The sequence below is a fragment of the Salmo salar genome, chromosome 03, assembly GCF_965601325.2.
Source record: "Salmo salar chromosome 03, fSalSal1, whole genome shotgun sequence".
Taxonomy (NCBI): Eukaryota; Metazoa; Chordata; class Actinopteri; order Salmoniformes; family Salmonidae; genus Salmo; species Salmo salar.
This window is the reverse complement of record NC_138293.1, coordinates 50800803-50814298: the sequence shown is the minus strand read 5'-3', so window position 1 is coordinate 50814298 and position 13496 is coordinate 50800803. Positions and strand designations below refer to the sequence as shown.

General features: G+C 44.2%; 1 protein-coding gene across 1 annotated transcript in view; it reads right to left on the bottom strand.

Annotated features, from left to right (window-relative positions):
• LOC106600634 (phospholipid-transporting ATPase IA) overlaps nt 1-13496 on the bottom strand; it is a 172312-nt gene that overhangs the window by 49896 nt on the left and 108920 nt on the right. The window contains exon 9 of the mRNA XM_082973546.1: nt 245-319. Coding sequence (XP_082829672.1) covers nt 245-319 — 75 coding nt within the window. The remainder of the gene's footprint in view (nt 1-244; nt 320-13496) is intronic.

Sequence of the window (13496 nt, the reverse complement as noted above, 5' to 3'; positions counted from 1 at the left end):
GGCTGTTGTTCTTTCCACATTCAGTACATAGTTCGGGGCACGAGGGGAATATGGACTTAACAGCAGGTCATAAATAATTGGGAAATGTCTCAGGATATGATGATATGGTCCTGCTGTAAGGGGAACACGTCTGGGGTGCCACAGCAAATTAGTTTTCTTGCCAGAGAGCAACAGGGGAGGGGAATTATAAAACAGGCTCTTTCACAGTAATGGAGAGAGGAGAGTAAATCAGATAAACACTCACCACATTGTACAGGCCGATGCACCAGCGCTCAAACAGAATCTGACCAGAGAATCCATTGACAAAGGCAAACAAGATCTGAAGGAGACAAAAGAGCAGAGCAAAGAGGACATTTGGTCTCGTCCCCTTCCCATTTGGATGCATGTTTTCAATCACTCGACATTAAGCAATATGCCCTTTACTGCACTCTTAGAAAAAAGGGATAGGGTTCTACCAAGAACTGCTTTGATCCGAAGACAAGGGTTCTTTGTAAGGCAAAGGGTTCTACCTAGAACCTTTAACATCCTAAAAACATTTTTGGAAGAAAGGGTTCTTTGATGATTCTTTGGAAGGCAAGAAGGATTATTTAGAAGTCAAGAAGGGTTCTATCTACATAGAGCCATATTTTCCAGCATGCTCTACTGCAGGGTGATAATCAGAATTGTTTGTTTTAATATCTGTTTTTGCATGTACATTTATTGGTTGATTAATGCTATGCTACACAAAGATAAATAACAAACTAATCCATTCTGTTAGTAGGTATACTCATTGGACCCGATACTGGGATGGTTGTTCCAGTTCACCTGATGTAGCCTGTAAACCAGGAGTTATCTAACACCACTGTGTTAGGGTATAACTAGGCCCTCAAAGAAAGGCCTTATGATATATGCAATTATTGTCATAAATAACGTAATTTTAAATGCTAATAAGGTTGGTGGAACCATTCATAGATCATTCTAGGAGGAACCCTCCAAAGATGAAATGGTTCTCGGTAGAACCCTTCATACAGGGTTCTAGCAAGGACCTTGAGATTATAAAATTTGTTCTTGGTAGAACCCTTTATAGAGGGTTCTAGGCAGAACCCTTCATATAGGGTTCTAGGTAGAACCATACACAGGGGGTTCTATGAAGAACCCACCAAAAAGGGTTGCCCTAAGGGGACAAAACAAAGAACCCTATATGCTTCTATTTAGCATATGTTTTTCTAAGAGGGTTGGGATGTAACGATTCACCAATACCCATCAGTCCCGGTTCAAATGTTTAAGATATGAGTGCAGACGAGTGCATCGGTCTACGAGACCCCAAACTGGTCAAAATGTAGCATGCATTGGCCAGGAAATAGAGTCAAATGTTATGAATCGCTGGTTCACAGATTTTTTTGCTCAAATTACTTTCTACCTTCCGAAAATACCTCTCACCCTTTGTGACAACTGTGTCCTCTCCTTCAGTGTCGAACTAAGCATGTAATTGTTGTGTTGACAGTCATTGATCTACAACAGTGGAGGCTCCACAGAGTAGGAAGGGGAGGACCATCCTCCTCAGTGAGTTTCATAAAAATAGTGAAACATTAAAAAAGTTATCCTTTTCAGATAAAACTATACTAAATATATTCACGTCACCAAATAATTTATTAAAACATACAGTTTTGCAATGAAGGTCTACAGTAGCCTCAACATCATTCGGTAGGGTAGCACAATGGTGTAGCCGGAGGACAGCTAGTTTCCGTCCTCCTCTGGGTAAATTGACTTCAATACAAAACCTAGGAGGCTCGTAGTTCTCACCCCCTTCCATAGACAACTTCCAGAGAATGTCCTCCAACCTATCAGAGCTTTTGCAGCATGAACTGACATGTTGTCCACCCAATCAATGGATCAGATAATTAATCTAGCACTGAAAGCATAAGTTACAGCTTATGAGTTAGCTTATGGTGATTTAGCTTATTTAGCTCAAAGAGAGAGAAAGACAATAGTTGAACTTCTTCCAAAATGAAGGAGAAGATGGAGAGAGCGAGAGATATTATACAGTACCAGTCAAAAGTTTGGACATACCTACTCATTCCAGGGTTTTTCTTAATTTGTAAAATGTTCTACATTGTAGAATAATAGTGAAGACATCAAAACTATGAAACAACACATATGGAATCATGTAGTAACCAAACAAGTGTGAAAGAAATCAAAATATATTTTATATTTGAGATTCTCCAAAGCAGCCACTCTTTGCTTTGATGACAGCTTTGCACACTCTTGGCATTCTCTCAACCAGCTTCATGAGGTAGTCACCTGAAATTAATGACACTACAGGAATGTTTTGCTAGCACAGACTGGAATATGTTCTGGGATTTATCCAATGGCATTGAGGAGTATACCACCTCAATCCCCAGCTTCATCAATAAGTCCATCGACGACGTTGTCCCCACAATGACTGTACGTACATATACCAACCAGAAGCCATGGATGACAGGCAACATCCCCACCGAGCTAAAGGCTAGAGCTGCCGCTTTCAAGGAGCAGGACACCAATCCGGACGCTTATAAGAAATGCCCTCAGACGAACCATCAAACAGGCAAAGTGTCAATAGAGTACTAAGATTGAATCCTACTACACCGGCACCGATGCTCGTCGGATGTGGTAGGGCTTGAAAACTATGAAGGACTACAAAGGGAAGCACAGCCGCAAGCTGCCAGTGACGCGAGCCTACCAGACGAGCTAAATGCCTTTTATGCTCGCTTCAAGGCAAGCAACACTGAAGCATGCATAAGAGCATCAGCTGTTCTGGACAACTACATGATCACGGTCTTCGTAGCCGATGTGAGCAAGACCTTTAAACAGGTCAACATTCACAAAACCGCGGGGCCAGACTGATTACCATGACGTGTACTCAAAGCATGCACGGACCAACTGGCAAGTGTCTTCACTGAAATGTTCAACCTTTCCCTGACCGAGTCTGTAATTCCTACATGTTTCAAACATACCACAATAGTCCCTGTGGCCAAGAAAGCGAAGGTAACCTGCCTAAATGATTACCGCCCCGTAGCACTCACATCGGTAGTCATGAAGTGCTTTGAAAGGCTGGTCATGACTCACATCAACACCATTATGTCAGAAACCCTAGATCCACTCCAATTCGCAATACCGCCCCAACAGATAAACAAATGACACACTCTCAATCGCACTCCACACTGCCCTTTTCCACCTGGACAAAAGGAACACCTATGTGAGAATGCTGTTCATTGACTACAGTTCAGCGTTCAACACAATAGCGCCCACAAAGCTCATCACTAAGCTAAGGACTCTGGGACTAAACACCTCCCTCTGCAACTGGAGCCAGGACTTCCTGACGGGCCACCCACAGGTGGTAGGGGTAGGCAACAATGCTTCTGCCACACTGATCCTCAACACTGGGGCCCCTCAGGGGTGTGTGCTTAGTCCTCTCCTGTACTCCCTCTTCACTCACGACTGTGTGGCAAAGCACGACTCCAACACCATCATTAAGTTTTCTGACGACACAACAGTAGTAGGCCTGATCATCGACAATGATGAGACAGCCTATAGGGAGGAGGTCAGAGACCTGGCAGTGTGGTGCCAGGACAACAACCTCTCCCTGAATGTGAGCAAGACAAAGGAACTGATCATGGACTATAGGAAAAGAAGGGCCGAACAGGCCCCCAATAACATCGACGGGGCTGAAATGGAGCGGGTCGAGAGTTAAGTTCCTTGGCGTCCACATTACCAACGAACTATCATGGTCCAAACACACCAAGATAGTTGTGAAGAGAGCACGACAATGCCTTTTCTCCCCAGGATACTGAAAAGATATGGCATGGGTCCCCACATCCTCAAAAAGTTCTACAGCTCCACCATCGAGAGCATCCTGCCCGGTTGAATCACCGCCTGGTATGGCAACTGCTTGGCATCTGACCATAAGGCGGTAAAGAGGGTAGTGCGTACGGCCCAAGCTTCCTGACATCCAGGACCTATATACTAGACGGAGTCAGAAGAAGGCCCAAAAAATTGTCAAAGACTCCAGTTAACCAAGTCATAGACTGTTCTCTCTGCTACCGCACAGCAAGCGGTACCGGAGCGTCAAGTCTTGGACCAAAAGGCTCTTCAACAGCTTCTACCCCCAAGCCATAAGACTGCTGAACAATTCATCAAATGGCCACCCGGACTATTTAAATTGACCCCCCACCCCCACCCCACTGCTGCTACTCGCTGTTTATTATCTATACATAGTCACTTTACAAGTTACCTCGACTAACCTGTAGCCCCGCACATTGACTCGGTACCGATACCCCCTGTGTATAGCCTTGTTATTGTTATATTCATTTCTTGTGTTACTTTTTGATTTTCTTTCTTTTTGATTTTGATTTTCTTAGCTCTATTTCTTGAACTACATTGTTGATTAATGGCTTGTAAGTAAGCATTTCACGGTAAGGTCTATTGGTCTGTTGTATTCGACAGATGTGACAAATAAAATTTGATTTGAAGTCATTTCAATTAACAGATATGCCATGATAAAAGTTAATTTGTGGAATTTCTTTCCTTCTTAATGCAGTTGAGCCAATCAGTTGTGTTGTGATAAGGTAGGGGTGATATACAGAAAATAGCCCTATTTGGTAAAAGACCAAGTCCATATTATGGCAAAAACAGCTCAAATAAGCAAAGAGAAACGACAGTCCATCATTACATGAAGACATGAAGGTCAGTCAATGTGGAAAATGTCATGAACTTTGAAAGTTTCTTCAAGTGCAGGTGCAAAATCCTTCAAGCGCTATGAGGAAGCTGGCTCTCATGAGGACCACCACAGGAAATGAAGACCCAGAGTTACCTCTGCTGCAGAGGATAAGTTCATTAGAGTTACCAGACTCAGAAATTGCAACCTAAATAAATGCTTCACAGAGTTCAAGTAACAGATACATTTCAACATCAACTGTTCAGAGGAGACTGCATGAATAAGGCCTTCATCAAATCAAAATACAATTTATTTTTATATAGCCCTTCGTACATCAGCTGATATTCTCAAAGTGCTGTACAGAAACCCAGCCTAAAACCCCAAACAGCAAGCAAAGCATGTGAAAGAAGCACGGTGGCTAGGAAAAACTCCCTAGGAAAAACTCCCTAGAAAGGCCAAAAACCTAGGAAGAAACCTAGAGAGGAACCAGGCTATGAGGTGTGGCCAGTCCTCTTCTGGCTGTGCAGGGTGGATATTATAACAGAACATGGTCAAAATGTTAAAATGTTAAAATGTTCATAAATGACCAGCATGGTCAAATAATAATAATCATAGTAGTTGTCGAGGGTGCAACAAGCACGTCCGGTGAACAGGTCAGGGTTCCATAGCCGCAGGCAGAACAGTTGAAACTGGAGCAGCAGCACGGCCAGGTGGACTGGGGACAGCAAGGAGTCATCATACCAGGTAGTCCTGAGGCATGGTCCTAGGGCTCAGGTCCTCCGAGAGAAAGGCAGAAAGAGAGAAAGAGAGAATTAGAGAGAGCATATTTAAATACACACAGGACACCGGATAAGACAAGAGAAATACTCCAGATGTAACAGACTGACCCTAGCCCCCCGACACATAAACTACTGCAGCATAAATACTGGAGGCTGAGACAAGAGGGATCAGAAGACACTGTGGCCCCATCCGATGATACCCCCGGACAGGGCCAAACAGGCAGGATATAACCCCACCCACTTTGCCAAAGCACAGCCCCCACACCACTAGAGGGATGTCTCCAACCACCAACTTACCGTCCTAAGACAAGGCCGAGTATAGCCCACAACGATCTCCGCCACGGCACAACCCAAGGGGGGGGGGGGGGCGCCAACCCAGACAGGAAGACCACGTCAGTGACTCAACCCACTCAAGTGACGCACCCCTCCCATGGACGGCATGGAAGAACACCAGTAAGCCAGTGACTCAGCCCCTGTAAAAGGGTTAGAGGCAGAGAATCCCAGTGGAAAGAGGGGAACCGGCAAGGCAGAGACAGCAAGGGCGGTTCGTTGCTCCAGCCTTTCCGTTCCTCTTCACACTCCTGGGCCAGACTATACTTAATCATAGGACCTACTGAAGAGATAAGTCTTCAGTAAAGACTTAAAGGTTGAGACTGAGTCTGCGTCTCTCACATTGGTAGGCAGACCATTCCATAAAAATGGAGCTCTATAGGAGAAAGCCCTACCTCCAGCCGTTTGCTTAGAAATTCTAGGGACAATTAGGAGGCCTGCGTCTTGTGACCGTAGCGTACGTGTAGGTATGTACGGCAGGACCAAATCGGAAAGATAGGTAGGCGCAAGCCCATGTAATGCTTTGTAGGTTAGCAGTAAAACCTTGAAATCAGCCCTTGCCTTAACAGGAAGCCAGTGTAGGGAGGCTAGCACTGGAGTAATATGATCACATTTTTTGGTTCTAGTCAGGATTCTAGCAGCCGTATTTAGCACTAACTGAAGTTTATTTAGTGCTTTATCCGGGTAGCCGGAAAGTAGAGCATTGCAGTAGTCCAGCCTAGAAGTAACAAAAGCATGGATAAATTTTTCTGCGTCATTTTTGGACAGAAAATTTCTGATTTTTGCAATGTTACGTAGATGGAAAAAAGCTGTCCTTGAAACAGTCTTGATATGTTCTTCAAAAGAGAGATCAGGGTCCAGAGTAACGCCGAGGTCCTTCACAGTTTTATTTGAGACGACTGTACAACCATCCAGATTAATTGTCAGATTCAACAGAAGATCTCTTTGTTTCTTGGGACCTAGAACAAGCATCTCGTTTTGTCCGAGTTTAAAAGTAGAAAGTTTGCAGCCATCCACTTCTTTATGTCTGAAACACAGGCTTCTAGCGAGGGCAATTTTGGGGCTTCACCATGTTTCATTGAAATGTACAGCTGTGTGTCGTCCGCATAGCAGTGAAATTTAACATTATGTTTTCGAATGACATCCCCAAGAGGTAAAATATATAGTGAAAACAATAGTGGTCCTAAAACGGAACCTTGAGGAACACCGAAATTTACAATTGATTTGTCAGAAGACAAACCATTCACAGAGACAAACCTGATATCTTTCCGACAGATAAGATCTAAACCAGGCCAGAACTTGTCCATGTAGACCAATTTGGGTTTCCAATCTCTCCAAAAGAATGTGGTGATCGATGGTATCAAAAGCGGCACTAAGATCTAGGAGCACGAGGACAGATGCAGAGCCTCGGTCTGACGTCATTAAAAGGTAATTTACCACCTTCACAAGTGCAGTCTCAGTGTTATGATGGGGTCTAAAACCAGACTGAAGCGTTTCGTATACATTGTTTGTCTTCAGGAAGGCAGTGAGTTACTGTGCAACAGCTTTTTCTAAAATTTTTGAGAGGAATGGAAGATTCGATATAGGCCGATAGTTTTTTATAATTTCTGGATCAAGATTCGGCTTTTTCAAGAGAGGCTTTATTACTGCCACTTTTAGTGAGCTTGGTACACATCCGGTGGATAGAGAGCCGTTTATTATGTTCAACATAGGAGGGCCAAGCACAGGAAGCAGCTCTTTCAGTAGTTTAGTTGGAATAGGGTCCAGTATGCAGCTTGATGGTTTGGAGGCCATGATTATTTTCATCATTGCGTCAAGGGATATAGTACTAAAACACTTTAGTATCTCCCTTGATCCTAGGTCCTGGCAGAGTTGTGCAGACTCAGGACAATGGAGCTTTGGAGGAATACCCAGATTTAAAGAGGAGTCTGTAATTTGCTTTCTAATGATCATGATCCTTTCCTCAAAGAAGTTCATAAATTTATTACTGCTGAAGTGAAAGCCATCCTCCATTTGCGAAGGCTGCTTTTTAGTTAGCTTTGCGACAGTATCAAAAAGAAATTTCGGATTGTTCTTATTTTCTTCAATTAAGTTGGAAAAATAGGATGATCGAGCAGCAGTAAGGGCTCTTCGATACTGCACGGTACTGTCTTTCCAAGCTAGTCGGAAGACTTCCAGTTTGGTGTGGCGCCATTTCCGTTCCAATTTTCTGGAAGCTTGCTTCAGAGCTCGTGTATTTTCTGTATACCAGGGAGCTAGTTTCTTATGACAGATGTTTTTAGTTTTTAGGGGTGCAACTGCATCTAGGGTATTGCGCAAGGTTAAATTGAGTTCCTCGGTTAGGTGGTTAACTGATTTCTGTCCTCTGACGTCCTTGGGTACGCAGAGGCAGTCTGGAAGGGCATCAAGGAATCTTTGGGTTGTCTGAGAATTTATAGCACGACTTTCAATGCTCCTTGGTTGGGGTCTGAGCAGATTATTTGTTGCAATTGCAAATGTAATAAAATGGTGGTCCGATAGTCCAGGATTATGAGGAAAAACATTTAGATCCACAACATTTATTCCATGGGACAAAACTAGGTCCAGAGTATGACTGTGGCAGTGAGTAGGTCCAGAGACATGTTGGACAAAACCCACTGAGTCGATGATGGCTCCGAAAGCCTTTTGGCTTTCACCAAAAATTTGAATATTATCTGCTATGACTACAAGATCCGATAGGAATTCAGGGAACTCAGTGAGGAACACTGCATATGGCCCAGGAGGCCTATAAACAGTAGCTATAAAAAGTGAGTGAGTAGGCTGCATAGATTTCATGACTAGAAGCTCAAAAGACGAAAACGTCATTGTTGTTTTTTTTTTTGTAAATTGACATTTGCTATCGTAAATGTTAGCAACACCTCCGCCTTTGCCGGATGCACGGGGGGTATGGTCACTAGTGTAACCAGGGGGTGAGGCCTCATTTAACACAGTAAATTCATCAGGCTTAAGCCATGTTTCAGTCAGGCCAATCACATCAAGATTATTATCAGTGATTAGTTCATTGACTATAACTGCCTTGGAAGTGAGGGATCTAACATTAAGTAACCCAATTTTGAGATGTGAGGTATCACAATCTCTTTCAATAATGGCAGGAATGGAGGAGGTCTTTATACTAGTGAGATTGCTAAAGCGAACACCGCCATTTTTAATTTTGCCCAACCTAGATCGAGGCACAGACACGGTCTCAATGGGGAAAGCTGAGCTGACTACGCTGACTGTGCTAGTGGCAGACTCCACTAAGCTGGCAGGCTGGCTAACAGAATGCTGCCTGGCCTGCACCCTATTTCATTGTGGAACTAGAGGAGTTAGAGCCCTGTCTATGTTCGTAGATAAGATGAGAGCACCCCTCCAGCTAGGATGGAGTCCGTCACTCCTCAACAGGCCAGGCTTGGTCCTGTTTGTGGGTGAGTCCCAGAAAGAGGGCCAATTATCTACAAATTCTATCTTTTGGGAGGGGCAGAAAACAGTTTTCAACCAGCGATTGAGTTGTGAGACTCTGCTGTAGAGCTCATCACTCCCCCTAACTGGGAGGGGGCCAGAGACAATTAATCGATGCCGACACATCTTTCTAGCTGATTTACACGCTGAAGCTATGTTGCGCTTGGTGACCTCTGACTGTTTCATCCTAACATCGTTGGTGCCGACGTGGATAACAATATCTCTATACTCTCTACACTCGCCAGTTTTAGCTTTAGCCAGCACCGTCTTTAGATTAGCCTTAACGTCGGTAGCCCTGCCCCCTGGTAAACAGTGTATGATCGCTGGATGATTAGTTTTAAGTCTAATACTGCGGGTAATGGAGTCGCCAATGACTAGGGTTTTCAATTTGTCAGAGCTAATGGTGGGAGCCGTCGGCGTCTCAGACCCCACAGCGGGAGGAGTAGAGACCAGAGAAGTCTCGGCCTCCGACTCCGACTCGCTTAATGGGGAGAACCGGTTGAAAGTTTCTGTCGGCTGAATAAGCGACACCGGTTGAGCATTCCTACAGCGTTTCCCTCCAGAAGCCATGAGAAAGATGTCTGGCTGCGGGGACCGTGCGAGGGGGTTTATACTAACGTTACTATCTGTACTTACTGGTGGCACAGACGCTGTTTCATCCTTTCCTACACTGAAATTACCCTTGCCTAACGATCGCGTCTGAAGCTGGGCTTGCAGCACAGCTATCCTTGCCGTAAGGCGATCGTTCTCCTGTATATTATAAGTACAACGACTGCAATTAGAAGGCATCATGTTAATGTTACTTAGCTTCGGCTGTTTGAAGTCCTGACGAACCATGTCCAGATAAAACCTCCGGGGTGAAAAAGTTGAATGAAAAAAGTTGAGTGAGGGAAAAAGTTAAAATATACGGTAATGAAAAAGTAAAAAACCGTCAGGTATCAAAGTAAGATCGGCAACAAAAACGCACAGCAGCGTAAACAAGTCTGCAAGTTGTGACCGGAAACAGCTGCAAAGAAACCACTACTAAAGGACAACAAGAATAAGAAGAGACTTGCTTGGGCCAAGAAACACGAGCAATGGACATGAGATCAATGAAAATCTGTCCTTTGGTTTGATGAGTCAAAATGTGAGTTTTTTTTTGTGAGACGCAGAGTCGGTGAACAGATGATCTCTGCATGTGTGGTTCCCACTGTGAAGCATGAAGGAGGAGGTGTGATGGTGCTTTGCTGGTGACACTGTCAGTGATTTATTTAGAATTCAAGGCACACTTAACCAGAATGGCTACCACAGGATTATGCAGTGATACGCCATCCCATCTGGTTTGCGCTAAGTGGAACTATCATTTGTTTTTCAACAGGACAATGACCCAACACACCTCCAGGCTGTGTAAAGGCTATTTGACCAAGAAGGTGATGTCATTCTTAGATTTACAGTGAAAAGTTGATAATTTCATAACAAGGACAGCGATCACTTTTGCTACCCACACTGCATGGTTGAAGCGGGAGAAGAAGAGAAGCTCACTCCAAGTTGGTCAAAACTTCCAAATGGTCTTTACACTTTTGCATGCATGCATGCATGCATACACACACACACCACACACACACACACACACACACGTTAGCTCAAACAGAACCAGCTCAGAGGCCCAGCTCATGAGCTCCACCAGCAGCCAATTTTAGTTTAGAATGGAAAATGAATGTGTTTATGCCACAAATGTTAGTGCAGTGTATCGCATCGATTTGTTCCTCTAATCAAATCAAATCTTACCAAATCATTTCAAACTAAAACGTATCGTTTCTGTATCGTATCGCAGCCCATGGAACTAGATACATATTGAATCGTTACTAAAGGAAAAATGGAAGAAAATGTTCCAGGCACTGTAAAAAGAGATACAATGAGTGGAAAATCGAATCTTGTTTTTTTTTTAAGTTCTGAACTGTGCTCAACACATCATTAGTCTCTGAAAGTGCAGCGTTTCAAACTTTCGGTGGATGAGGACGGGAGACAAGGACCGAGATGGACTGAATTAGTTGGGACGAGTGGGAGTGGGAAAGCCTCAGAGATATCATCTCCACAGTGTAATATTTCCCATGGATTTAGCCCAGCATTATATCTGAACATATGTCAAGCCCACCGTTTCCCTCCTTGATCCAGCCAGTGACATCCAAGTGACAGCCTAGGTTAGTGATGAGGCAGGAGCCATGAGTGTGGAGAGACTGGCTGGATAAAGACAGTCTTGGATCTGCTTGTAGATGAAGGAGAGGGGAAGGTAAAGATACCATGTATCTAAACCATATGCTGGGGTAGATGCAGCTGATCACTTGATATCTTGATTAGTCAGTCTTGTCTGGACACAGCTTCACCTGTCAGGCAAGAAACAGACACCACTTTGGAAAACAGTGAAGTGTAGATTTAGCTGGATGTTGCTCTAACACTAAAGAGACAGAGATGGTGGAGGTTCATCTCTCAGGGCAGAACTGAAGTTATTTTGACGAGAAACAGACACCTCACTCGGCAAAATGCAGACCTCTATCGATGGCATGAAGGCTACTCTGGAGAAAAATTATAAACAGATGACCCACATTGAAAAGAAAATGAGGAACATGACGAAAAGCTAATACAACAAGACCAGGCTATTAATTACTTGATGGGCCAGGTAGAGGAATTGCAAAAGAAGGGAAACTTGTTGGACAACATTTTGCGTCGTAATAATGTTCACATTTTTGTGCAGAAAGGGTGCAGAAAATGTCTACATTTGTGGACAAGATGCTGAGGGAGGTCTTGGAAATGAAATCGATGCTGTCATGGAGAGGGCCCACAGAATGGCACCTGCAGCCCAGAGCAGGCCAGGAGCAAAGGACACACAGAGAACCAGCTCTGTCATCGTGTGCCTTCTCAACGAAACAAGAGATAATGCATCTGTCAAGAACAAAGGGAGAACTACTCTACAAGGACAAGTGCATATCTATCTTCAATGACTATTCTGCAGAGCTGTTGCAGAAGAGAAAAGATTACGACGGGATCAAGAGAGAATTGGCTGCCAAAAACATCACATACTCTCTGATGTTCCCTGCGAAGCTGCGCTTCACCTATGAGAGCAAGACCCACATCTTTGATTCAGTACCTGATTCCGAGTCCTTCCCGTGCTCCATTGGGAATGCACCACCTTCGAGACCCAAGGACAGGGGCCCGAAGAAAAATGTCAACTATGTGGCAAATTGTTGGGACCAGAAGGAGTGAGAGACAGAAGGACTCAAGGCCCAAGAAGTAGACTAAATCAACCGCGGAACTTTGTCTAGTCCACATTGACTACTGAAGCGACCCCTTCTTCTTAAGGACTTAAAACTACCTGGATTTATGATCATAATTGGGACCTTAATGCTGGACTAATTCATCAATTGTTGACCTACAGTTTGTTGAGATGATTGCCACTTGCCGCCTGCTACAGACCACCTTCTGCCCCCAGCTGTACCCTGGACACCATATGTGAATTGATTGCCCAACATCTATCTTCAGAGCTCGTGCTGTTAGGTGACCAAAACTGGGACATGCTGAACACCCCGGCCATCCTACAATCTAAGTTTGATGCCCTCAATCTCACACAAATTATCAATGAATCTACCAGGTACAACCCCAAATCCGTAAACATGGGCACCCTCATAGATATCATCCTAACCAACCTGCCCTCCAAATACACCTCTGCTGTCTTCAACCAGGACCTCAGCGATCACTGCCTCAATGCCTGCGTCCGTAATGGGTCTGCAGTCAAACGACCACCCCTCATCACTGTCAAGCGCTCCCTAAAACACTTTAGCGAGCAGGCCTTTATAATCGACCTGGAAGGATATTGACCTCATTCCGTCAGTAGAGGATGCCTGGTTATTCTTTAAAAGTGCTTTCTTCACCATCTTAAATAAGCTTGCCCCATTAAAAAAATTTAGAGCCAGGAACAGATATAGTCCTTGGTTCACTCCAGACCTGACTGCCCTTGACCAACACAAAAACATCCTGTGACGTACTGCATTAGCATCGAATAGCCCCTGCGATATGCAACCTTTCAGGGAAGTTAGGAACCAATATACACAGGCAGTTAGCAAAGCAAAGGCAAGCTTTTTCAAACAGAAATTTGCATCCTGTAGCACAAACTGCAAAAAGTTCTGGGACACTGTAAAGTCCATGGAGAATAAGAGCACCTCCTCCCAGCTGCCCACTGCACTGAGGCTAGAAAACACTGTCAC